At 19.9% G+C, this 27062-nt stretch overlaps 1 protein-coding gene across 2 annotated transcripts; it reads left to right on the top strand.

Moving 5' to 3' along the window:
• The first annotated feature begins 49 nt into the window (after positions 1–49).
• On the top strand, positions 50–23248 carry LOC122509393 (synaptic vesicle glycoprotein 2B-like). 2 transcript variants are annotated; one of them, XM_043623419.1, is made up of 8 exons: positions 50–336; positions 9702–10158; positions 12130–12186; positions 15289–15450; positions 17696–17858; positions 18103–18224; positions 18672–18910; positions 22149–23248. In XM_043623419.1, the coding sequence occupies exons 2-8, from the start codon at positions 10155–10157 to the stop codon at positions 22938–22940; spliced, it is 1539 nt and encodes a 512-aa protein (XP_043479354.1). In that variant the 5' UTR covers positions 50–336; positions 9702–10154; the 3' UTR covers positions 22941–23248. The 2 variants fall into 2 exon arrangements, with proteins under 2 accessions (XP_043479354.1, XP_043479355.1); XM_043623420.1 differs by having other exon boundaries at positions 50–360.
• Positions 23249–27062: the final 3814 nt, after the last annotated feature.

The following is a 27062-nucleotide window of genomic DNA, read 5'->3' as shown; positions in this document are numbered from 1 at the left end:
CCGACTCGGAACACTAAATGTCATTAGGTATAACGTCTGATTTGGCCCAAGTTGGCAAACATTATGGCGCAATAAAATTTCTGTTCTTCAGTTATACATTTCTAATTAAGAATCAGTTTGCGAGTTTCGTGTTGTTGCATTTCTTTCTATTGTTGAAAAATTTAACCCTCCTTTATTGTCATCAAAAAGGCAACAAATAAAAAAAGAAAAAGACGCGATTTAGAATCAAAATTAAATTTTAATCGGTTAAGTGAAATTCTTTTAAATTGGTGCCAAATAAATACAAGGTGAATGACGACGGCATCATCGAACCAGGAAATCATTTAACACAAAGAGGTGCGATCGACTTCGTCTTCCTGGGTCAATAATTTTTTCTTTATTTTGCATTTTTCAAAAGAAAACACGAAAAGAGAGAAACAAAATTAAAAATTTTTAAATCAGATTATTATAATTCCATTGTTTATACTTTTTGTATTTCTTTTCTTTTAGTATCAATTTTCAATCAGTTATTAAACAATTTACAATGCAATTTTTTTTTAATTTTTAAATTAATAAAGTTAAATATAAATAAATTAATAAAATTAATAAAATTAATAAAATTAATAAAATTAATAAAATTAATAAAATTAATAAATAGTTCTCATGCTTTAAATGATAAAACTAATGAATTTAAAACAAATAGTAGAAATTAATTAATTAATAAAATTAATAAAAATTATTGTCCCTACAGTTTTGAATGTTCCAATGAACAAAAATATTTTTTATTACTTTTTTCAATTTTAATTTTGTTACGAACTAATTATCTGTACAATAAAGATAAATAATTTTTAATTCAATTAATTCAATTAATTTATTTAATTTTTAATCAATTTTTAATCAGTTGAAATTACTGTTTACAATACAAATTTTTTTTGTTTACATTAATTTTTAATTAGATAATAAATAATTGATGAAAGAATATTTTTTGTTTTATATTATTTTTAATCAGTTAATAAATAGGTAGTTACAATACAATTATTTTTTATTTAATCAATTTTAAATTACATAGTTCATATTTTCTTTTATTATTTTTTTTATCAATTTTATTTATTTTATTTTATTAACGAATTAGCAAAAATATTTTTCAAAACAAATTTTTTTTTACAAATTTTCCTTTATCAATTATTTTAATAAGAAACAATTTCAAAAAGAAAAATTTTATTTTTTCCTTCTGGAAAGTATTTTTTTCATTTACAAGACCAAAAAAAAAATTTTTTTTTTCCCTAATTTATTAGAATAACAATATTTGTCAGCTGACGAGAGAAAATTTTAAAGAAAAATAGTTTCAAAGTTTAAAAACATTTAATGGAAGTTGAGCAAGTGAAAAGATTGTTTGTACTTTAAATATAGAAGATCGAACCGTGACATTAAGTTCCTACAAGTGCTTCTCTGACAGAGAGCTTCGGTATTTCAGGTTCAAGCTGGTTAGGTGTCATAAAAGCAAAACATCTCCGAAAAAATTAGAAATTAAATTATTTTTCGAAAAAAGAGAAATTTTTTTCTTTAAAAAAAAAAAATTAACTAGAATAAAAATTTCAATTAAAGTAAAATGACACAAGTTATAAAAAAATTGCAGTTTTTGGAAATTTTTATATTTTTTGTAAATAAAAATTAGAAAAAAAATAGAAATTAGAAGTAAATTTATAAATAGAACATGAAAACAATTTTTTTATCGAAAAAAGATGATTTTTTTTAAAGAAATAATTGAATAAAATCAATATTTAATTAAAATAAAGTGCTACCGTATTTATAAAAAATCACAGTGTCAAAATTATGACATATTTTTTGTAAACAAAGTTTAGGAAAAAGTAGAAATTATGAGTAAATTTATAAGAAATTAATATTAATTAGTATTAATTACTAGTAATTAATAAATAAATTATTTATTTAAGGGATTGGTTCACTGATATTTTTATCTATATCAAGAAAATAATTTAAATATTCCGTAAAATTATTTTTATAGTAATTTATTTAGAGGAATTCAATGACAAGAAAATATTTTGACACTTTTTGAATTTTTATTTTTCCTAAAATTTTGGCAGATTTTGAAATCCATAGATAATTTTGTAGAAATTATATTTTTGTAATCACAAATAAATTGCCAAATGAAAAAAATGATTTTTACTATTTTTGAAGCATTTTTTTTTGGAAAAAAACTGTTATTTAATTGAAAATTTAAACAAAAATACCATTTCTATTTAATTTTTTAAAATAGAAATTTATGTTTATTTTTATAAATTAATTTCTAATATCTAATCTATGGAAATAATTTAATTTTTTGCAAACAAGTTTATTGAAATTTTAGAAAATAATTGAATTCTTTTAGAGAAATTTTATTATTTAAACAAATAATTGATTTTTCTCAAAGAAATTATTCAAATTTTGGAAAATAATTTAATTATCTCGAAGACTTTTATTATTTATGAGAATATATGATTAGACAAGTTTTATTATTAAAATAAATAATTGAATTTTGACGAAAAATTTTATAAAAATTTAGGAAAATAATTGAATTCTTTGGAAGAATTTCATTTAAGAAAAATAATTGAATTTTTAGAAGAAATTTTATAATTTAAAAAAAAATTGAATTCTGGCGAAATATTTTATTGAAAAGGAAAATAATTGAATTATTTTGAATGAATTTATTATTTATGAAAATAATTGAATTCTCGGGAAAAATTTTGAAATTTTCGAAAATAATTGAATTTTTTTAAAGAAATTATTCAAATTTTAGAAAATAATTGAATTATCTCGAAGACTTTTATTATTTATGAGAATAATTGATTAGACAAGTTTTATTATTAAAATAAATAATTGAATTTTGACGAAGAATTTTATAGAAATTTAGGAAATTAATTGAATTCTTTCGAAGAATTTCATTTAAGAAAAATAATTGAATTTTTAGAAGAAATTTTATAATTTAAAAAAAAAAAAATTGAATTCTGGCGAAATATTTTATTGAAAAGGAAAATAATTGAATTATTTTGAAGGAATTTATTATTTATGAAAATAATTTAATTCTTTAGAAGAAGTTTATTGAAATTTTGAAAAATAATTGAATTCTCGGGAAAAATTTTGAAATTTTCAATAATAATTGAATAGTTTAGAGAAATTTTATTATTCAAACAAATAATTGAATTCTTTGAAAGAATTTTATTGAAATTTTAGAAAATAATTAAATTCTAACAAAGTATTTTATTGAAATTTATGAAAATAATTGAATTGTTTGGAAGGATTTTATTATTTATGAAAATAATTTAATTTTTTGGAAGAATTTAATTGAAATTTTGGAAAATAATTGAATTCTGACAAAGTATTTTATTGAAATTTATGAAAATAATTGAATTGTTTGGAAGGATTTTATTATTTATGAAAATAATCTAATTCTTTGGAAGAATTTAATTGAAATTTTGGAAAATAATTGAATTCTGACGAAGTATTTTATTGAAATTTAGGAAAATAATTGAATTGGTTCGAAGAATTTTATTATTTATGAAAATAATTGAATTGTTTCGAAAATTTTATTATTTAAGAAAATAATGAAAGTCATTGAAAGAATTTTATTGAAATTTTGGAAAAGAATTTGATTATAGCATACTAATAATTATATCTAGTAAAATATAAAAAAACTAGAAATCTAATTAATTTTTAAAAAATGAAAAAAAAGAAAAAATTATCTAGAATAAAAATTTAAATTAAAAAAAAAATAAATACTTCCTTTATGAGAAAGTAATATAATTAATAGGTATCTATTAAATAAATAAATAAATAAAAATGCCAGCAATTAGAAAAAATTGTGACATATTATTATCAGAAATAAAATTTCCAAGAAAAGTACAAATTATAAAAGAAATAAGGAAAATAAAATTCTATATTTGAAAAAGGACAAAATAATTATAATATTTATTATATTCAAAAACGTCATTTTCATAATATTAATCAGCTGAAAATGACGTTATTGTATCTGATAAATGATGCAAGTTAAAGTAAATAATCATGTCTCATAAGCAAATAATTTGGCGTCTGGTCTATTTGTCCTGTGAGAAACTCTTAATTCGTGGTATAAATAATTCTCCGTCACAGCAATCATAAATCATGAACAAGTAGCTTTAACTTCTTGTCTTGTGTATTTGCCAAAATAAAATTTTTTATCCTATAAAACTTGATTCCCTTATTTGTTATTAAAACACCCAACAATCATAGAACATTTTTTCCTTTTTTTGGAATAAAGCACTAAAAATATCTCTTTTTAAAGAAAAGAGAAAGAAAGAAAATAAAAAAATTTTTTTTAGATTGTTTGCATCGCATACGTTTTATTTCCCTCAAGGTGAAAATATTTTTTTTTAAAAATGACATTTTGACACATCATGCGAGTCTCTTATCAGAAGTGCCATTTTTTTCTCTTACTCAAGCTATTGTAAACTCATCTCCTGTCAACAGATTTGTTATTCAAATTCAAAATCTCGAGTCAAAAAAAAAATCTCGTGTTTGTCATTATTAAATATGTCCAAAGAAGTATTATCGATTTTTAATGAAGAAAGTGAAAAATTTATTGGCAAAATAAAAAAAACAACAGGAAACGTAGCAACAATAAAATAGTTATTAACAATAATATTTACAACTATAATAAAATAATTAAAATTTATTATTTATATAATTTTTATAATTAATAATTTTAATTATTATTATTAATTAACAATTAATAATGAAATATTATTAATAAAACAATTATTATTAATTATTTTATTATTAAGAATAAAATATTAATAAAATAATAATTATTAATTATTTTTAGTAATAATTATTATTATTATTAATAACTGTTTTGTTGTTGCTAATTATTAAAAGTGTTACTATTGTATTAATAATATAATTTTATTATAATATAATAAAATAATTATTATTAATTATTTTCTTGTTGAGATTTACTAAAAGTTTTAGTATCGCATTAATAAAATAATGATTAAAAACAATTATTATTAATAATAAAATAAATAATAATTACTAAAATAGTACCTAAACTAATTTAATAATAAATATTTCCTGGTATTACAAATTTTTCGTCATCAGTTTTACTACGCCAATATTGTTGTTGTTATTGTCACAGACAACCAAGAGCATTTTAAATTATCAAAATACAATAAGGAATCAAATTGTCAAATACAATAAAAAGAACAATTATCAATACAATAAAAATCAAATAAAAAATTTAAAAAAAACAGTTTTCTTCCTTTTTTTGTTTTTCGAAAAATAAAAATTAGTTTTTTTTTGTTTTTCTAAATGGAAAATTGATTAAACACAAAATTTATTGTTCGATGAACAAATAAAGTATGAGATGACATTTTATATTTTCAGAATAATTCAAATACTGCAAGGGAATAATATTTGTTTGTCAAATATGTGATATTTTTTTTTTTTTTATTATCATATAAGGAAATAATAATGTCAAACACGGATAAATAGAGAGAAGCTGCTTTGTTCCTTTGATGGAATTCATAGAATTCTCTGAAGTTCTTTGCGATGACAAAAAAAAGCTTATCTCAAAAAAAAAAAAAAAAATGGAAAATGAAGACTTTCTTCACAATTTTTCTCACATTTTATCATTTTTTTAATCGCTTTTCTGAAGAAAAAAGAAGAATGAGAAAAACTTTCTTTTCGAATAATTTTATGCTATTCTTTTTTCTTACTTACAAGATTTTTTTGGATAAAACCAGTTTTTTTTTAGAAATATTTTTCTTTTATTTGGTTTCATTTAATTTCATCATCTTACAGTAATAGATAAAATTTATTCTCATTGTTGCAATAATTTTTTTTTAAATAAAAAAATCGGGTATTTTACCTTTTTCTGCATTTTTTAAAAAATTAAAAAAATAGTTTTTTGTTCAAACGATTTTTTTTTAAACGTTTGTTTCTAATTTTACAAAAGTTTTTTTTATTAAAATATTAATTTTTAATTTAACAAAATGTTCTGTATTAAAGTAGGGGAACATAGTCTAGGTCGGACACCTTTTTGACTTTTGTTTATAACTTTTTTTTAAAAATGAATTTGGACAATTGAAGTATATGGTTGGAAAGTCCTGTTTAATAGGAACATTTTTTCTGTACAAAGTAAATTGACAGGTTTAAAAATGAAAAAGTTATAAAGATTTAAAAAAAAAAAAATTTGTAGTCCAGGTTGGCCATTACAGTCAAGGTCGGCCATGTTTAAAATTCAAAGGGCATTAATCGTTAAAAAATAAAATAACATGTTTGGAGTTAAGGAAAATTGATTCTTTATTGTTTACAGTTTGTAACTTAATGAAATAACAAAATAATAACAATAAACAATATAAAAAAATAAATATAAATAAAAAAAAGTTTTGCACTAAAATATTAATAAAATTAAATAAAAATATTAATAAGATGATCAATTATATTATGAGTTATACAGAATTGCAGTTTTTGCAAATGAAGTAGCTCGTCCTCAACTTTGCGCATTTTAAACACATAGTGGCCGACCTTGACAGTAAGTAACATTACCGAATTGTTGTAACCATAAAGAAATACGTTTCGGGATTCGATTTTTTACTTTGTTTTCCTTTCAACCATGAGAGTCCCACAAATTTTCTGCATGCTTGCCTTGACGATTCAATTTGTTTTTTATCTTTTATTAATGGTTTTTTACATTATGCACAAAACTTTTTTTGAGCTTTTTTTGTACCGACGTCACAGAAAACACAATTTTCGATTTACCGAAAATGTAATTGAACAAAAAGTTAGGTTTCACTAAGACAAGCTTCGACAAAAATGCGCGTAGGTGGCGCTAGTGAACTTGACAAAAAAACGCGAGTGGCCTACCTAGACAGTAGGCCAACCTTGACTACATTCCCCTATTTGTTTGTTTTCAATTTAACATTTTTTTAAAAAATCATTTGGTTATTTTTTGTTATTAATTGAACAAAATTAAAAAAAAGTTGGTAGAAATAAGTAAGAATAGAAATAATTAATTAAAAATTTGCTTCTAATTAAAAAATCTCCTTGTTTAAACATTTATTTTAATTTAACAACATATCTTAAATTTTATTTTGGGAAATAAAATAGAATGAAAATAAATATTCAAGTAAAAATTTGTTTTTCATTGAAAAAATTGTTTTTTAATTTTTAGAAATAGAAGAGAATATAAACAAAAATATTTAATTAAATTAATTTTTTTATTTTAAAACCTTTTCTTCTTTTAAAACATTTATTATTAATTTAGAAAAGGTAAAAAAAATTCTCTTTTGTAAATAAAATAGATTAGAAATAAATATTTAATTAAAGAATTTGTTTTCAATTAAAAAATTTGTTTTTCATTACTTAAAAAAGAAGAAAATTGATTTTAAATTATAGTTATAAAGTTATTTAACGTTTAATGTTTTTTTTTTAGTTTAATATGTTTTAATATAAAAAGATAATTATTGTTCTTTTATTGAAAAATAAAGTTGATTTGCCATTTGAAAAAAAAATAATTTTGGTTGTGTTTTATTATTATACGTTAATTATAAGACATTGATGTATTTTTAGCCATTGACGAGAATCATCAAAGATAATTAAGTTACAATAGACATAGCATTGTCTACTGTGCATGAATGTGTAAAGATAACAATTTATTTTCAGATATAAAGTTTCCTTCATTAAACATTCTTGATCATTTTTACTCTTCGCGATGTTACTCTAGATTGACTTTCCTGATTTTCTAAAAATAAATCGAAATTTGCCATTTTTCTTTTCACCCCCAAAAAATTTTTTTTAAGGGATGAGAGGGGGAGGATTTTTCTAAATATTTTTATTTGGTTTAGTCAACTATTTTTCAAAAAAGCGAAAATAAAGCAAATTCGTATTTAGAAATTAAAAATATTTTATTTTTTGACAAACACATAAATACCTATGCAAAATTGGTTTTTTTTATTGAAAAATATTTTTTTTTTAAATAATAATCTTTTTTCAAAATGTAAAAATCATTTAAAAAAAAAGAAATGTTTCTCTCATTAGTTTTGAATATGAGCAAATTAAATGTCTTTACGATGACCTTCCTCAAAGTTTATTAAGAGCCGACAAACTTTACTGCGTTGAAAATTTACGATTTGAATGAAAAACCTTGCTCCCTTTTTTCCTTTTCTTTTAAAACAGTTTTTTCAAATCAGGTGTATAAGAAAAGAAAAACAAACTTAACAAATTTCCAGGGAAAAAATTTTTATAATAATAATTAATTAATTATTATATTAATTATTTTATTAATTATCAATTTATTATATCAATAAACAGTAATTATATTACTATAATAAATTTAATAATATAAAAAAATTAATTAATTAATTAACTTAATAATAAAAAAAATTAGTTAATTTTTCATTTTAAAGTAAATTTTCTTAATAAATTAGCAATAGTTGACCCCAATTTATTAAGAACAATTAATTTTTTTTTTATCAGTCACATAGTCATCATGAGATTGGAAATCTCATTATACTGAAAACTTGTAGATAATTTTTGAAAAAAAAAATCCCCGTCACTTTATTTTTTTAAATTCAATGAACGATTACTAATTCGATATGAAGTCTTCTCCACCATTTTCCAGGAATGCACGTGTTAATTAGTTTCTCTTGTTTGCGATTGCAATAATCTTGAAGAAAGTAGAAAATCATTTTCAAATAATCCACATTAATCGCCTCTTTAAAAGCGTGCCTCGGATTAAAATATTTTTTCCAAAAATAACTTCCATTTGTCTTTCACAAAAAAGGGGTGCTTTATAAATTTTCGAGTACAAAATTAAAATTAAGAATTTTTTATTGAATTAAGTTTTAATTATTATTTCTAATTAATTGTTATTATTAATTATTATTCATTTTTACTACTACTAACTACTGCTACCATTATCACTAATACTACTACTAATTAATTATAATTACTATTAATTTTTATTATTAAGTAATTATGATTAGGTTAATTAATTAATTAATTGGTCTCAAGATCATTATTTCAATTTCTCATAATAATTAATGGTTAAAAATTGCAAGATAAAGTTTAAAATAATATTTTATTATTAAATAAATAAATAAATTTATTAGGTTTCATATTTATTAATACTTTTATGAATTTATAATACAAAATCTTGGTATTCTTGACAAATTGCAATTTTTTTTTTGCAATTTTACAATAAATTTTATGTTTTTTTTTTTTTAAATATTTTCTATCACAGTTTTCTTAAAAGTATCAAATTGGTACCAAATTGCATAAAATTTATACAGAAAATTGTTAAAAATTATTGGTCAACAAACTGTAGTCGAAATATAATGGAATGACTAATTTTTTCTATTCAAATTTTTTTTTTTTGGAAAATTTAAAGAAACGGTTCCCAAAAAATTTTTTACTTTTACTTTTGTTTTTTTTCTTTTTTGAATTACTTCCATAATAACTGATTGAAAATTATCAAATTTTATATGGTTATGACACATCAATAATTTAAGAAAGAGATGCAAAAAAAGATAAACAACTCAAATCTTGAGCATACACCATAAAAATAATGTTCGAAAATATTTTTCTCTTTTCTTTTTCTCTCTCTCTCTTTCTCTCTTTTTTTTGAGAATATGCAAGAAATTCATCCAATGAAGAAAGATTTTTGTTTTCAACTTTGACTATCTTATCAGGTTCAGGCGGCAAGAACCGGAAAAAGTATTATCGAGATGTCGTTTACTGCTCGCAATCAGTACAAATTTACCCACACCTTCAAAGATTAAAGAGATAAAGCTAGACCATATTAATCGCTCCTTGCAGACACCTTTTTCAGTCTATTAAGAGCCAGTGAGCAAAGGTGTTTTAACTTTTCTTCTTTTCTCTCTTGACTAAAGAGGCAAAAGAGAAAAAAAAAATAAAATAAAAAAATAAAAAGTTATTCGTCAGTTGGAGTTGTGATTTTTTACAAGGCAATATAAAGCAACAGTGTGGTTGTTCACCAATGAACAAAGGGAACGGTCACAGACGGAGGAGAAATCAAGGAACTCGCACAAAATTTCGCCGACTAATTAATCCCATTGCGAGGGAATTACAATCAACAATTTTCAACAGCAATTTCCACGATCTAAAGATCACGGAATTTAATAATGGGTGAGATTTTTATTGGAACACTTTTTTTTTTAATGTAGTTTTTGTATTTTTAAAATCATTTTAATATTTTTATTTTTTACTATTTTTTATTTTCTTTATTACTTTGATTTTTATTGTTTTTATTTTACACTACTGTTAAACTGTTATTTTTTTACTATTTTTATTTTCCACTAGTATTATTTCTTAGTATTTTTATTTTTTACTATTTTTATTTCCCACTACTATTATTTTTTACTATTTTTTTACTAGTAGTTTTTTAACAGTAGTTTTAACAATAGTTAGATAATTTTTATTTTTTACTATTTTCATTTTTCACTACTAATATTTTTTACTACAATTTATTTTCCACTACTATCATTTTTTACTACTTTTACTTTCCACTGCTAAAATATTTTTTACTACATTTATTTTCCACTGCTAAAATATTTTGTACTACATTTATTTTCCACTTCTATCATTTTTTACTACTTTTACTTTCCACTGCTAAAATATTTTTTACTACATTTATTTTCCACTACTATAATTTTTTACTATTTTTATTTTGCATTACTTATATTTTTTACTATATTTATTTTCCACTACTATTATTTTTTACTATTTTTATTTTTCATTACTTATATTTTTTACTATATTTATTGTCCACTACAATTATTTTTACTATTTTTATGTTTTACTAGTAGTTTTTTAACAGTAGTTGTAACAATAGTTAGATAATTTTTTTTTTGCTATTTTCATTTTTCACTAGTAGTTCTTTTTGAGAAATTATTTACGAAAATACTTTTGAATGTTTAAAACTTAAAATCATTTTACTATTTTTATTTTTTGCTAGTAGTTTTTTAAATAGTTTTTTAACTATAGTTCTTCAACAGTATTTTAATAATAGTTTTTAATAGTAGTTTTTAATAATAGTTTTTAATAGTAGTTTTTAATAGTAGTTTTTAATAGCAGTTTTTAATAGTAGTTTTAACAGTAGTTTTTTAAAAGTTTTTTTTAACAGTTTTTCAACAGTACTTTTTTAATAGTAGATTTTTTAATAGTAGCTTTTTAATAGTAGTTCTTTTATAGTAGTTTTTGAATAGTAAATTTTTATTGTCGTCTTTTATAATCATTTTTTAATAGTCGTTTTTTACTACAAATTTTATTAGGTACTAATTTTTCACTAGTACTATTAAACAAATTTTTAATTCAAAATATTTTCGAACGATTATTTTTCACATTTGAAATAGTTTGAAATACAATAAATAAATAGGTCAATTATAAACTCCGTAAAGCACGTTAACGTTATTCCACTAAATTTTTGAACACAATCGAAAATGTAATTAAGACATATGGCAAACAATTAAATTAGAAAAAGTAGAATTTCAATTTTTTTTTCAATTTTCTATTACAAATTAAACATTTTTGTCATTTTTTTAATTACAAAAAATAATTTCAATTACTTTTATTTTAATTTTTATTAGAAAAAATAATTTCAATTACTTTTATGTTAATTTTTATTAGAAAAAATAATTAAATACCTACTTATATTTACTTTCATTATAAAAAAATAATTATAAAATTTAAATTTATGGAATTAAATTTCATGAGTTATTTGTAATTATATGAAATAATTATGAACTAATTATTTTTTTCTTTATGAAAAAGAAATTGAATAATTTCTTTTATTTTTCTTTGCAAAATAAATAAAAAATTACTTGCTTTTTTTATTGTCAAAAAATGAATAATTTCTCTTCTTTTTTATGTAGTAAAAAAACAAAATATTTCATTTTTTCTTTCTTTATAAAAAAAAACTGAATAATTACTCAATTTTTTCAATAAAAAATTAAAAGATTTTTATACAAATTAATGAATCGTTTAGTGGAATGTCTGTACGTGTGGTCTTTATCGCCGGTTGAATGATTGACTTGTATCACTGATTTATCTAATTTTTACCGAAAGGATTTAATAAAATGTATAATTTCATAATTTCAGGGCTCGATTTCCTAGCAGACGGAGGTGCAGACTTCGAACATGCCATCACCCTCACAGGTAAGATTTATTATTGTAAATATTTTTAAAAAATTATCTTAAATAATACATTTTAAAAGCAACAAATATTGAAATTAATAAATATTGAAAGTAGTAAATACTAAGAGTAATAAATACTAAAAATACCAAATACTAAAAGTAATAATTACTAAAAAAATACTAAAAATACCAAATACTAAAAGTCGTAATTACTAAAAAATACTAAAAAAAGTAAATACTAAAATAAATAAATACTAAAAAAATAAATGCTACAAATAGTAAATACTAGAAGTCATAATTACTAAAAAAAATACTAAAAATACCAAATACTAAAAGTCGTAATTACTAAAAAATACTAAAAATAGTAAATACTAAAATAAATAAATACTAAAAAAATAAGTGCTACAAATAGTAAATACTAGAAGTCATAATTACTAAAAAAATACTAAAAATACCAAATACTAAAAGTCGTAATTACTAAAAAATACTAAAAATAGTAAATACTAAAATAAATAAATACTAAAAAAATAAATGCTAAAAATACTAAATACTAAAAGTCATAATTACTAAAAAAAATACTAAAAATACCAAATACTAAAAGTAATAATTAATAAAAAAATACTAAAAATAGAAAATACTAAGAAGAATAAATACTAAGGGTAATAAGTGTAAAAATTAATAAATACTGTAAATACCAAATACTAAAAGTCATAATTACTAAAAAAATACTAAAAATACCAAGTACTAAAAGTCGTAATTACAAAAAATACTAAATACTAAATAAATACTAAAAAATGAATGCTAAAAATACTAAATACTAAAAACAATAAATACTGTAAATATTGAAATTACCCAATACTAAAAGTAATAATTAATAAAAAAATACTATAAATAGTAAATACTAAGAGTAATAAATACTAAAAATACTAAATACTAAAAGCAATGAATACTAAAAATAGTGAATACTAAAAGCAATAAATACTAAAAATAGTGTAAATAATAAGAGCAAGAAATACTAAAAATAATAATAAATATATTATTTCAATAAGTAAATAATACACTGAAAAAAAAATTTAATTGATTCAAATATTTATTTAATTGACTATTATCAATTAAATATTTACTTGAATCAAATAATATTTATTAGAGTCAATTAAATGGTATTTGAACGAATAATTTCAGTATTTGAAGCAAATATGAATTGCACCATTTAATTGACTCCAATAAATATTATTTGATTCAATTAAATATTTAATGGATAATATTCAATTAATCGGTTAATTGAATCAAGTAAATTTTTTTTTCAGTTTAACATTAACCATAAATAGAATATTTATTAATAACTAATAATTTATTTATTTTATTTATTTATACGTATAATGAATTAATAATTAAAAATAAATAATTCACTTATCTTTTCGTCTATACGTTACGTATACGATTTTTATAATATTTACATCTTACCATGAAAATTTAACAAAAAACAATTCTTATTTACAAAAATAATAAATAAATTCATTATAAAAAACCACTATGGAAAAAATTACTAAGAAAAAAATCCGCGAGAAAATTTGCGAGTTTCTAAATAAAAAAAAAAAAAAATTTTCCTGTATAATTAGCAAAACAAATAAGGAAAGTTGAGAAAATATTTTCTAAATATGCGACAATAATATATAATTCGTATGACAGTAGCTAATTACCACCTTATTATTATATCTAAAAATGAAAGAAACGTGTAATTAAATTTAATTGTGTCGTCATAGACGAAAGAGAATTTCTGATTTTGAATGAAAAATAGAATAGTATATCTGTCACTTGCTATTGTATGTATATTGTTAAGCTGTTCAGAATTTAATTATACCAGTGGGTGTATGATTATCAATATTTATTTTGCTACCCAGAGACATTGTCACTGTCATTGCTTTTTATCAGTAATGCTCAATTTTTTTTCTCCTTTTCTCTTAAAAGAGAGATATCATTTTTTTTTTTTTTTTTTTTTTTTTTTTTTTGATGAGTTGCATTTATCTCAATCTTAAAAATGACAAATATTTGAGTTTGTTTAATAATAAACGACATTATACAGACGCAATTACAAATCGAGTTGTGATTTTTTTTATGGAACATTTTTTTAAAAATCATATAAAAAAAGAAACTATACAAATATAAATTTAGAAGTTTATTCTTTTTTTTTATCGAATAATGGAGGAATAAAAAAATTGATAACAGTTGTGACAATAATAAAATTCTCATATTCAGTGGCAATATCTTTCTAAAGTATTTTTATTTTGTTTTTTTATCAATTTTTGTTGTTATTTTTTTTGAAAAATTTTAGACACGAATTTTGAAAATAAATGATTCTTTCAATTGACGTATGATTAGAGTTATTTGACAATAATTTGTCATAAGCACGGAATTTATTTCTTTCAATTTTTAACATAAATAGGAAATAAAATTGATTCACTGATTAAATAATTACTTATTTACATAAAATTAATTAGCACTGATTCACTGATTAAATAATTACTTATTTACTTAAAATTAATTATCACTGAATCAAAAATGTGTATTTAATTCAAATAATTGCCTAGGTAGCTGACTATTGTCAAATAAATAATTTTTCATATCAATTTTTATGTAAATAAAATAATTTAATCAAATAAAAAAATTGTTATTTAAATAAAATAATTTCCATTCAAATTAAATAATTTTTATTTAGATCAGATAATTTCTATTATAGACATTTTTCTTTGAAAAAAAATTATTTCTACTAAAGTAGAGAAATTTTTATTTAAATATAAAAGTTTCTATTCGAAAAAAATAATTTTTTATTAATTAACATTTTCTCTGAATGTAAAAATTATTAGTTCAATTACATTTTTTTTTAATTTAAATAAAGAATATATTTATTTCAAGTACCTAAATATTTAATTGAAAATAGTACCTAATCTGTTATTTGATTTAAATAAATTTTCTATTTATCACGAATTCACAAATTAAAAATAAATAATATTATTTATTACGAAATATTATCCTAAAAAGAATTTATTTCAAATTAAGAAAATTTTTCAATTTTATTTTTTATGAAAATTTATGTTAAAAATAAATAATGAATTAATTTTTTAGGTTTCGGGAAATTCCACTATATGTTACTTGCAATTAGTGGATTAATTTACATGGACACAGCAATTGGTGTAACAGTTTTGTCATTCGTTTTACCAGCAGCACAATGTGATCTAGAAATGGATTCAACTGCAAAGGGTTTATTGACTGCTGCTCCAATGTTAGGTGAGTTTATTATTTTTTCTTTTATCAAATTTTAATAAATTATTATAATTTTTGGTAACAATAAATAAATAATAAATAAAAAAACACAAAATTTTCGAATCAGAAAAAATTATTTTCAAATTAACAGAGAAAATAACTCCTCCGATATTGAGAATATTTTTTTCGAAGTATTTTTTTGGTAATTTAAATAAAAATAGTAAAACAAAAATAATTGCGAAAAAATTAGGAATAAATTTTAATAAAAAATTGTTGGACAATTAGTTTCTTCAAATAGTGGAAATAGTATAAATTAATAATAATTAACAGTATATATTAAAAATAATAAAATAAATAATAGTCCGGTCTGTATATTTAATAAAATAAATAAAATACACAAAATAGTAAATAATCGGAAATAATAGTAAATAATAGTAAATAATAATAAATAATAAAAAAAATTAAGAATTTATACAGTAAAAATAACAATTATTATTGTAGAATAATATAATAAATCAAAAAAGAAATATGGATATAAAATATTAAAGGATTAAATCAACTTAAATTCTCGCTCTTTTCTTTATAGCTAAAAGAAAAGACAATATCGATTATTAGATTCTAAGTGAGGCCTTATAAAATTTCATTACGAAACTAATTGGCTTTGTTGTACAATATTCTGTATATTGACAACATGCATTCAAGACTGAAATTTCAATCAAATTAGATTACTTAATAATTTTTCAGAAAAATTGTTTTTTTCTTTTAATGATAAAAGAAAAGAAATTAAATTAATTATTAGAAACTAGCAACAATTCGAGCGCTAAAGCGCGCGACTAACTTTTTAGGGTAAAATTAGCAATTTTAAAAATAATAGAATTTAAAAATTTGTAATTCAAATTTTTATTCAAAATACTAAAAAAATCCAATTTTGAAAAAATTACAAATAATTGCAGAAATTCAATTATTTTCAAGAGTGATAAAATTCTTCTCATAAAATTCAATTATCTTTCAAATTTAAAAAAAAATCCTCGTTCAAATCCCAATTATCTTATTATAAATAACAAAATTCTTCCCCAAAGTTCAATTATTTTCAAATCAATTTCAAATTCCCAAAAATAGTACCTACGCAAACATTTAATTATTTTTATAAATAATAAAAATTTCTCATGAATTCAATTATTTAAAATTTTTTTAATTAATTTCTTCGCAATAATTTAATTATTTTTATAAATAATAAATTCTTTTTAAGGAATTCAATTATTTTCAGTAAAAAAATAATTAAAAATTGTAGAAAATAATAATTGATTTAAAAAAATAATATCTCTTCTATTTTAATGAAACTACTCAAAAGAAATCAATCATTTAAAAAAAATTTAATAAAATTGTACGCAAACATTTAACTATTTTCATATAAATAATGAAAATTTTACAGGAATTCAATTGTTAAAAATGGAATTTTCATAAATTTTTTCGAAAAAAAATTAATTGTTTGATACTTTTTATAAAATTCTTGGCAATAATTCAATTATTTTGTTATACAATAAAACTCATTGCAGATTTTCAATTATTTTTAATACAATTTTAATCGAATTCGTCAAAAAAATGACATTATTATTTAAAATTTTATTAAAATTCGTCGAAAGAATTCAATTATTTGAAAATTTGTTAATAAAATTATGTATAAGAATTTAAGAATTCAATTTTGAAAAATAATTCACTTCTTGAAATGAATTTTATTACATTTTTTTTTTAAATAATTGAATTCTTTTGAGAAAATATATAAAAATAGTAGATTTTGAAAAATATTTGAATTTCAGCGAATAATTTCATTATTTATGAAATGCAATTGAATGCTTGCAAAAATTTTTTGAAAATAATTGCATTTTTTAAGGAATTAAATTTGTATTAAAAATAATTGAAATCCTATGAAAAAATTTTGTTATTTATGAAAATAATTGAATTCTTACAACGAATTTTATTAAACATTTTTTTATTGATATCTTCATTTTTTATAACAATATTTTTAAAGTTGTTTAATTTTAAAAAGGTTTAAATTGGAAATTTTTGATAATTTTAATTCCTATGGGAAAATAATAATTAAATATTTATTTAAAAAATTTTTTACAGGTATTATATTATATTTTATATTTTTATAAATAAACATAATACATAAATCTAAATTTTTTCATATAATTTCAAAATAAATTTCCGAAAAATTAATGATAATTAAAAACCTCGAAATAAATTTTATTTTTCCTCTTTTTAACAGGTATGGTTATTGGATCATATATTTGGGGATGTTTAGCTGATACGAAAGGTCGAAAAATCGTATTAATTGCAACATTATTAATGGATGGTATTGTTGGTGTATTATCATCGTTTGTTCAATTATTTTGGATCTTCTTAGTTTTCCGTTTCTTTAACGGATTTGCGTAAGTATATTTAATAATTAAATTTCTAAAAGAATTTCTTTTATTTATTGCTAAAAAATTTATTTCCTTTGTTTCTAAAAAGTTTATTTTCTTTGTTTCTAAAAAGTTTATTATTTTCTTTGTTCCTAAAAAGTTTATTTTCTTTTGTTTCTAAAGAAATTAATTTCTTTGTTTCTAAAAAAATTTATTTTCATTATTTCTAAGAGAATTATAAAAATTATAAAAGAAAACATTTTTATTTTAGCGTCACAGGTGCAATGGGAATCGTTTTCCCTTATCTTGGCGAATTTCAACCAACGAAGCATAGAGAAAAAATTCTCTGCTGGATGGAAATGTTTTGGACTGTCGGCGTTATTGTACTTCCATGTAAGTATATTCTAAATTAAATTTCATTTAATTAATTTTTTTTCCAAGGATATCAAATTGAGACAAAAAAAAATGATATCCTTAAAAAAACTGTAAATGAGTAAATTTTTGCTATTTTCAAATTAGTAAATTTTAATTAAAAAAAAAATAATAAAAAAATAAAAAGTAGTAAAATGTACTTCTCCTGTAGTAAAATTTACTTCAGTAATAGTTATTAATAATAAATAAGTAAATTAATTACTAAACTAAATAAGAAAAAGATAGTAAAAAATTTGATAAAAAATAATTAAAAAGAATAAAAATAAAATAGAAATTAATAATAAAAGTTGACTGAAATTCGCAATAAAATCAAAACAGTTTAGATTTTACTTTCTAAGTATATAGTAAAAGTTACTTTACACTTTTTTCGTCTATTTGAAATTAATTGACTAATTTTCTACATTTTAGTGATCGCCTGGTTGATAATTCCCCTGAACCTCACCTATAAAGCTGATTCATTTGACTTTAAATCCTGGAATCTCTTTGTGGCTCTCTGTGCACTGCCCTCATTGATGTTGGGCCTTTGGCTCTTTGCTTTTCCAGAAAGTCCCAAATTTTTACTTGAATGTGGAGAAACTGAGGCTGCACTGAATGTTTTTAAATGGATATACGCCCAGAATACCGGAAATGATCCTGACACATATCCGGTAAGTTAATAACTAAAAGGTTTAAAAAATAAAACAAATAACGTAGAGTGGGGTGAAAAAGACACTTTTCTACTTTTTATGAGACTATAAAATCAAAATTTAAAATTTGTTCTTAAATTCTCAAATTTTTATTAATTTAAATTCTTTCCTGAAATTCAATTATTTTTAGGAATTTTAATAATATTCTTTGCAAAAGTAATATTATTTTCGTAAATAACAATATTTATCAAACAAATTCAATTATTTTCAAAAGTAATAAGATTTTTTGCAGAAATTCAATTATTTTCAAAAAATTTTTTTTTAAATTATCGTCAAGATTTCAATAATTTTTAAAAATAGCAAAATTCTTCTCTGTATTTTAATAATTTTCAAAGACTTTAATAAAATTTTTGTCAAAATTTCAATTATTTTTGAAAATTACAAAATTCCTTGTCGTAGTTCAATTATTTTTGAAAAATTTAATAAAATTCTAGTTAAAATTTCAATTATTTTTAAAAAACTTTTCTAAATTATCGTCAATATTACAATTATCTTTAAAAATAGCATAAATCTTTGCTGTAATTGAATTATTTTCAAAAGGAATAATATTTTTTGCAGAAATTCAATTATTTACAAAAATTTGTTTTAAATTATCGTCAAGATTTCAATTATCTTTAAAAATAGAAAAATTCTTTACCGTAATTCAATTATTTTCAAAAACTTTAATTAAATTCTTGTCAAAATTTTAATTATTTTTAAAAATTTTTCTTAACTCAATGATTATTAATATTTATTATTTTACTGAAATTTCCCAGAAGAAAATTAAAATTAAATTAATTTAATTTTTTTTTAATTAATTAAATTATTTAAAAATTTTTAAAATAAAATTCTGAGCAAAAATTCAATTATTTTCATAAATAATAAAAATTTGAAAGGAATTCAATTATTAAAAAAAAATTTTATAATTTCTTTACAATAATTCAATTATTTTCATAAATATCATTGGAGAATTTTAATTATTTTCAAAATTTTTTTTGTAATTATGAATCAAGATGTCAATTATTTTTAAAAATAGCAAAATTTTTCAAAAAATTCAATTATTTTGATAGTTATCAACAATCTTCCCAGAAATTCAATTATTTTCAAAAAAACAATAAAATTCTTTGCAGAAATTCCATTCTTTTTTAAAATTAATCAAATTTTCACATAAATTTAATTATTTTCAAAAATTATTAAAATTCAAAACAAGAATTGAATAATTATTTTTCTAAGTTTTATTAAGATTTGACGTAAAAATTAAATTATTTTTAATAAAAAAAAATTCTTAGCAGGAATTCAATTATTTTTAAAAGAATTTTAATAAAGTTCCTATATTCAAAAATTTCGTTAAAAGTCTTCGTCAGGATTTAATTATTTTGAAAAAAGTCATTAAAATTCTTCGTTAGGATTCAATTATGTATTTTAAAAAATTATAAAATCTTTACAGAAATTCAATTATTTGCAAAAATTAATAAAATTATTCACTGCAATTCAATTAATTTCACTAAAATAATAAAATTTTTTGAAGGAATTCAATTATCTTCATAAATAATAAAAATTTCACAGAAACTCAATTATTTAAAAAAGAATCGGCATACATTTTTATGAAAACAATCAATAATTAAAATTTTATTTATAAAATTTAATTATTTTCATAAATATTAAAATTTTTTACAAGGGGTTCAATTATTTTCGTAAATAATAAAATTCTTTTTAGAAATTCAATTATTTTCATGATAATAATAAAACTCAACGCAGAATTTCAATTATTTTTGATACAATTTCAATTGAATTTCTTTAAAAAATGTAATTATTCTTAAAAATTGTATTAAAATTCGTCGAAAGAATTCAATTATTTAAAAATTTGTTTATAAAATTTTTTATAAGAATTCAATTTTAAGAAACATTGAATTATTTTATGAATTATTTATTTTTCTATTTAAATAATTGAATTCTTGTAGACTTTTCCAAAAAAAACATGGTTTTAAAAAAAAATGTCAATTAAAAGTTTCGATAATAATTAAATATTGAAAGCATTATAGCATGAATTTTTGAAAATACAATTGAATTTTAAAAAGATTTCAAATTAAAATCTTTGAAAATTTATATTTTTCATACTTTTCACTAAAAATTCTGTAGAATTATTTTTTTTTTTGAAAAAGTTTAATTGAATTTTTTGTTGAAATTATTTGAAACTTATTTTCTAATATATATTTAATTGAAGAATTTCAGAATAATCGAAATTTCGTAAAATTGAATTGTAAACAAATAGACTCGAAAATTCTCAAAGAACTTTTTCAAAAATTATTAAAAAATAATTGATTCAAAAAAGAATTTTAGTTTAAAATTCTGGAAAATAGTAATTGAAATGAAATGATGAAAATAATTTTCAAGATGTTACAGTAACAATATTTTTATAATATAAAATAATGATTTTATCACTATATAGATCATCTTTATTTTAATAATTTATTATTTATTATTAATTATATATTACTATTTATTATTTATTTATTATTATTTATTATTTTTTTTTTTTTAATTATTTTATTTAATTTTAATAACCATCTTTTTCCGAGTCAAAGACTCGGAGTGATTGATCTCTTCATGTTTTCTAATAATATTCTTATAAGTTATTGAATTTCAAAAAGGTTTGAATTTGAATGTTTTAAAAATTTTTAATTCCTATGGAAAATGAATAATTAAATATTTATTTAAAAAAGAAGTTATTGATGTTTGCGAATAATTTTACAATTAAATAAATTCGCAAATAAATAAATTAGAACATTTTTTTTTGAGTATCTAATAATTTTTAGAGTGAATCAGAATATTTAGGATATTCTTCATAAAACTTCTTCCTTATGATGAAACAAAAAAAATTATATTGTTTCCTTATAGAGGAAGGATTGTATTAAATTTGTTTTTTATTTATTTTTTTTTTTTAAATTTATGATCTACAAGTTTTGAACGTTCAAATAAACGAAGTATTATTTATTAATAATATTTTCCTAAATTACTAATTGTAATAAACATTAAAATTCTAAATTTTACATTTAGAAACTATGTCATTAATTTTTTATTAAAAGTGAAGCAAAATTATTGTGAAATAATTTTTTTTTGAAGAAGAAATAAACAAATTTCGTTGATTTGAACGTTCAGAAGTTTGGAGACCTAAAAATTCACTATATTAAATAAAAAAATAATGGACCATTTCCTCCAGGTGAAATCACTGCAGGAGAAGCCGACCTCAAAGGACAAAAGTACAAGAGCACTGAAATTACATAAACGAAAGGATTTAAAAGTCCTCACATCGGAAGTTTGGGATCTGACAAAATCACTTTGTAAACCACCATATCTACGAAATACTTTATTGGCCTGTGGAATACAATTTGGTCTCACAAGTAGTTACTACACACTAATGGTCTGGTTCCCCGAATTATTCACCAGATTCGAAGACTTTGAATTGGAACATCCAGGACAATCGACATCGGTTTGTATTGTTTCCTCATTAACGGGAAATTCAACAACAAATTTCAATCCACACGATTGTGATCCAGGAATACCGTCATCCGTTTATCTTCACACAGTTTACATTGGTCTCGCTTGTATTCCCGGATCAATAATTCTTCCACTATTCGTTCATAAATTAGGCGCAAAATTCTTCTTAATTTTATCGCTAATTGTCTCGGGTGGAGTTACCGTTGGCTTTTACTATGTGACAAATGCAACGCAAAATTTAATTTTATCCTGCGTTTTTGAGGCATTAACTTCATTGGGTATTTCATTGGTTTATTGTGTTATTGTCGATATGTTCCCCACAAATCTTAGAGTAATGGCCGCGGCACTATCGCTCACAATGGGTCGATTGGGTGCTCTTGTTGGTAATCTTGTTTTTGGCTATTTGATAGATTTGGCGTGTGTTGTTCCCGTTATTTTATTCGCTGCCTTTCTATTCTTCTGTGGTCTTCTTTCGATATTCTTGCCAAAAACGGGCAAAGATACTCTCGATTAAAATTGTCCTCAAAAAGAATTTTTATTTTTGTAAATTTTTTATCAAATTCTCGACACGTTCTTAGACGGGCCCATGAAAAAAAAATTTGGTTCCATTAAAATAAGCCATCAGGACTTATGAAGAATAAAAGAACAAATTCTCTTATTCGATAAATTCAAAGAAAGCTGTAGTTGGATTAATTTACAGTGAAAAAGAAATTTATTTGATTCAAATAACCAAATACTTATCTACTATCAAGTAAATATTTACTTAATGATTTTTATTCGAATCAAATAAATTGTATTCGAACCAATAATTTTAGTATTTAAATCAATAATTTCAGTATTTGAACCTATAATTTCAGTATTTGAAGCAAACACAAAAATGTTTCTAAAGTTTTGAACGTTCAAATACAATTCGAATACAATTTATTCGAAGTCAAACAAAAATATTTGATTCAAGTAAATATTTATTTGATGGAGTTATTTTTATGTCTCAAAAATAGACAAGTAATCGTTTAATTGAATAAAATAAATTTTTTTCCCAGTGCAACGATTGCTTTCTAAAATATTACAATGAAAAGAAAATTTATTTGATTCAAATAACCGATTACTTGACAATCAATTAAATATTTAATTGAATCAAATAATATTTATTGGAGTCAATTAAATGGTATTTGAATAAATAATTTCAGTATTTGAAGCTATTAATATTAATATTTGAAGCAATTAATTAAACATTTAATTCACTCCAATGAATAATTAAATATTATTTGATTCAAGTAAATATTTAATTGATAATAGGCAATTAATCGCTTATTTGAACCAAATAAAATTTTTTTTTTTTGCAGTGTAGAAAATAAAAACTATTGCGAGTTTAGGTGATATTGTAAATAGAAAATTGCAGTAGCAATCAAACAGTAAATTTATTTTTCTACACAGGAAAAAAAATTTCTAGGAAAATGTTCCTCTAATCAAAACGAGAGACTACCCTGTAAAAAAAATTTCTTAATTTTAATTTCTAATACGATTTTTCCTATGATTTATAATTAAGAAATTTTTTTTACTAGAAAAAATAAGGGTAAATATTAATGATCTTAAAATAATAATATAAGGAATAATTAATAATTAATAATGATCTTAAAATAATAAGCAATAAGTGGTGTCTTGAAATAATTTATCAACTGAATATTTGTCATATTCCCAATTTTGTTACACCCGGAAAAGATAAATTTCTCTCAAAGTCGATTGATTGTTAATTTATTTGTTTCAAATAAATATTTAATTTGATTTAGGTAATAAATTTTTTTTTGAATTTTTTTATAGGCACACAAAAAATTTTCTTTATGCAAATTTTTTTTATTTGACACAAAAAGAATTTTATTTTAATTTTCAACAAACATTTTTTTAGTATTTGCGCCCAAAATAATATTTTATTTTTGCAAAATGATTTTATTTACGGCAAAAGAAAATTTTATTTGTGCAAAGTTTTTTTTTTCATTTGGGCGAAAAAACTTTTTATTTTTATTTTCGCCAAAAAAATATTTTAGTTTTGCAAAATTATTCTCTTTGCGCCCAAGAAACATTTCATTTTTGCAAAATGATTTTATTTGCACCAAAAAAATTTTTTATTCGTAAATGACTTTGCATGAATAAAATTTTTTTTTTTGCGCAAATAAAACCATTTTGCAAAAAAGATTGAAAGTAGCACAAGAAAATTTTTAATTCTAAACAAATAAATTAGCAATTAGCTAATTGACGAACAAAATATTCTTTTATTTAAAGATTAAAATTCATTTGACTAGATTCAAATCTCAAATTCAAATTTCTGAGTGAAAAATAAAAAAAAAAAATTACAATTCAAGTCAAATTATTAAATTTTTCACTCTCATTCTCGAGACGAAAAAAAATATCACAAAAGGAAGAAAGATTTTTTTAGATTAATAATTATAAATAAATAAGTAAATTGATTAGTTAATAAATATATTAATTAATTAATTAATTAATTAATTAGGTAAATTAACAGAAAGAATTTACAAAAAGAAAAATATCTAAGATCTATAGGCGATAGTTTCTCGCCTTAGAAATTTATACCAAAAAAAAAAAACAAAACAAATGGTAATAAAATATCACATTCGTGATTCGAGATGTATAGCAGCATTTTTTTGTTGTTGTGTTGTTTATAGTAAAATATTGCGAATGTACAATCGAATGCGATTTTTAATGATCTTTTATTTAATAATTATGCGGTATTTTTATTTTAAAAAATGTGAACTCTAGGTTTGTGACGAAACTGCCTTTAGTTATGTTCTTTGGTCTTTGTACATATAGTTTAAGGTTTTGTTTAAGAATTTTCATCATTGTATAAAGTTAATTAATTAATAATATTGTAATTTTTAATTTTGTGTGCTTGTGAATTTTAATAAGTAGCGTAAATTATAGAATGAAAAATGGCTTTACAATATGTTTTTCTAGAGCTATTTACCAAATAATGATATAATGATAACAATGATTATTAATGATGATAATTAGCAAATGAAATAAAAATTATAATAGTAATGAAAATAATAATAATAATGAAAATAATGATAATAATAATAATACTAATAATAAAAATATATTAATAATAATAAAAATGATAATAATAGTAATAATAATAATAACAGTAATTTACCATCGAAATATAATTATGATAATTATTATTATACTAGTAATAATAATAATAATAATAATAATAATAATAATAATAATAATAATAATAATGAATAATACAGTATAAATAAATATAGTAGTACTAATAATAAAAGTAATAAAAAGTGAAAAACCAGTAACAATAAAATAATATAGCAGAGTAATAATAATAATTATTATTACTTTTCATTTTTTATATTATTTTTTATCATTTACTTTAAATGTTATTATATTAGTAATAATAATTATTATTTATTACTAAATACACAGCGTACCTAAAAATATATTTAAAATTGTACATATAGATATTTTTTTTAAACTAGATTGTAAATTAGACACTTTTTTGTAGTTTTATAAAAATAAGAATGTTATTTAAATCATATTATAAAGAAATTCGTCATTATGAAATTTTTATTAATTTAAACATTGTTATTGTTAGGTTTATTATAAAATTTTAATAATAGTACAATAATTACATAGTTTATTTGTAATTATAATAATATATTGTTTTATAAAAGTTGTTACGAATTGTTTATCTGCGATAAAAATTATTCTCATATTGTTATAATTAACTATTAGTGAGATCGATATATTATATAATTATATAAGTTTTAAAAAAAAAGAGTACTTATTTTTTAATAATATTTAGTGCATCTACCAAATGTGTATATATAATATATATTTATAATATATATTTATATGTTTACAATATTATTTTCGAAATTAATTGTTTGCACTTGAAAAGTTTTGTTTTATTTTCAGAAATGTCTATTCGTTCTATAATAAATTAATAATATTGATAAAAGTAATATTAAAAATAATAATCATAATAATAATAATAATGAAAGTAATAATTTTAATCATTCCTGTCAATAATATTAGGATATTATAATAAATTAAGACAATTTTTATTTACACCTATAATTACATATAATAATAAAAAATCAGTCGTGTATAATAAATGCAGTTTCTTTTACATTTAGTCTTTTACTGTTTATTTTTTTACATCCGCCTCGATTAAATACCTTGAATACTTGAAATTGGAAGAAAATATTAATTTTTAAAATTAATGAAATTAATAAAATTAATAAAAAAAATTAATAAAATTAAAATATTGAAAACTCGGGTATAATAACTTTGCAATAATAATTGATACGAAAGTAAAATAATTAATTAATGCGAAAGTGAAATAATTAATTCACACGAGTATTGAAGTAATTAATTAATATAAAATCGAAAATAATTAAAATTGATGCGAAATTGTAATAATTAGATAATTAATTGACACGAAATTAAAGTAATTAATTAATACAAAATCAAAATAAATAATTGACGTGAAACTGAAATAATTAGATAATTATTCAATCGAAATAATTAATAAATACAAAATTGGAAAAAGTAAAATAATTAATAAAGGATAAAAAAAATGATTCTTTTTACACTTATTCGAGAA

The sequence above is a fragment of the Leptopilina heterotoma genome, unplaced genomic scaffold (genome assembly GCF_015476425.1).
Source record: "Leptopilina heterotoma isolate Lh14 unplaced genomic scaffold, ASM1547642v1 Lhet_60, whole genome shotgun sequence".
Taxonomy (NCBI): domain Eukaryota; kingdom Metazoa; phylum Arthropoda; class Insecta; order Hymenoptera; family Figitidae; genus Leptopilina; species Leptopilina heterotoma.
This window is presented reverse-complemented; position numbering and strand designations above follow the sequence as displayed.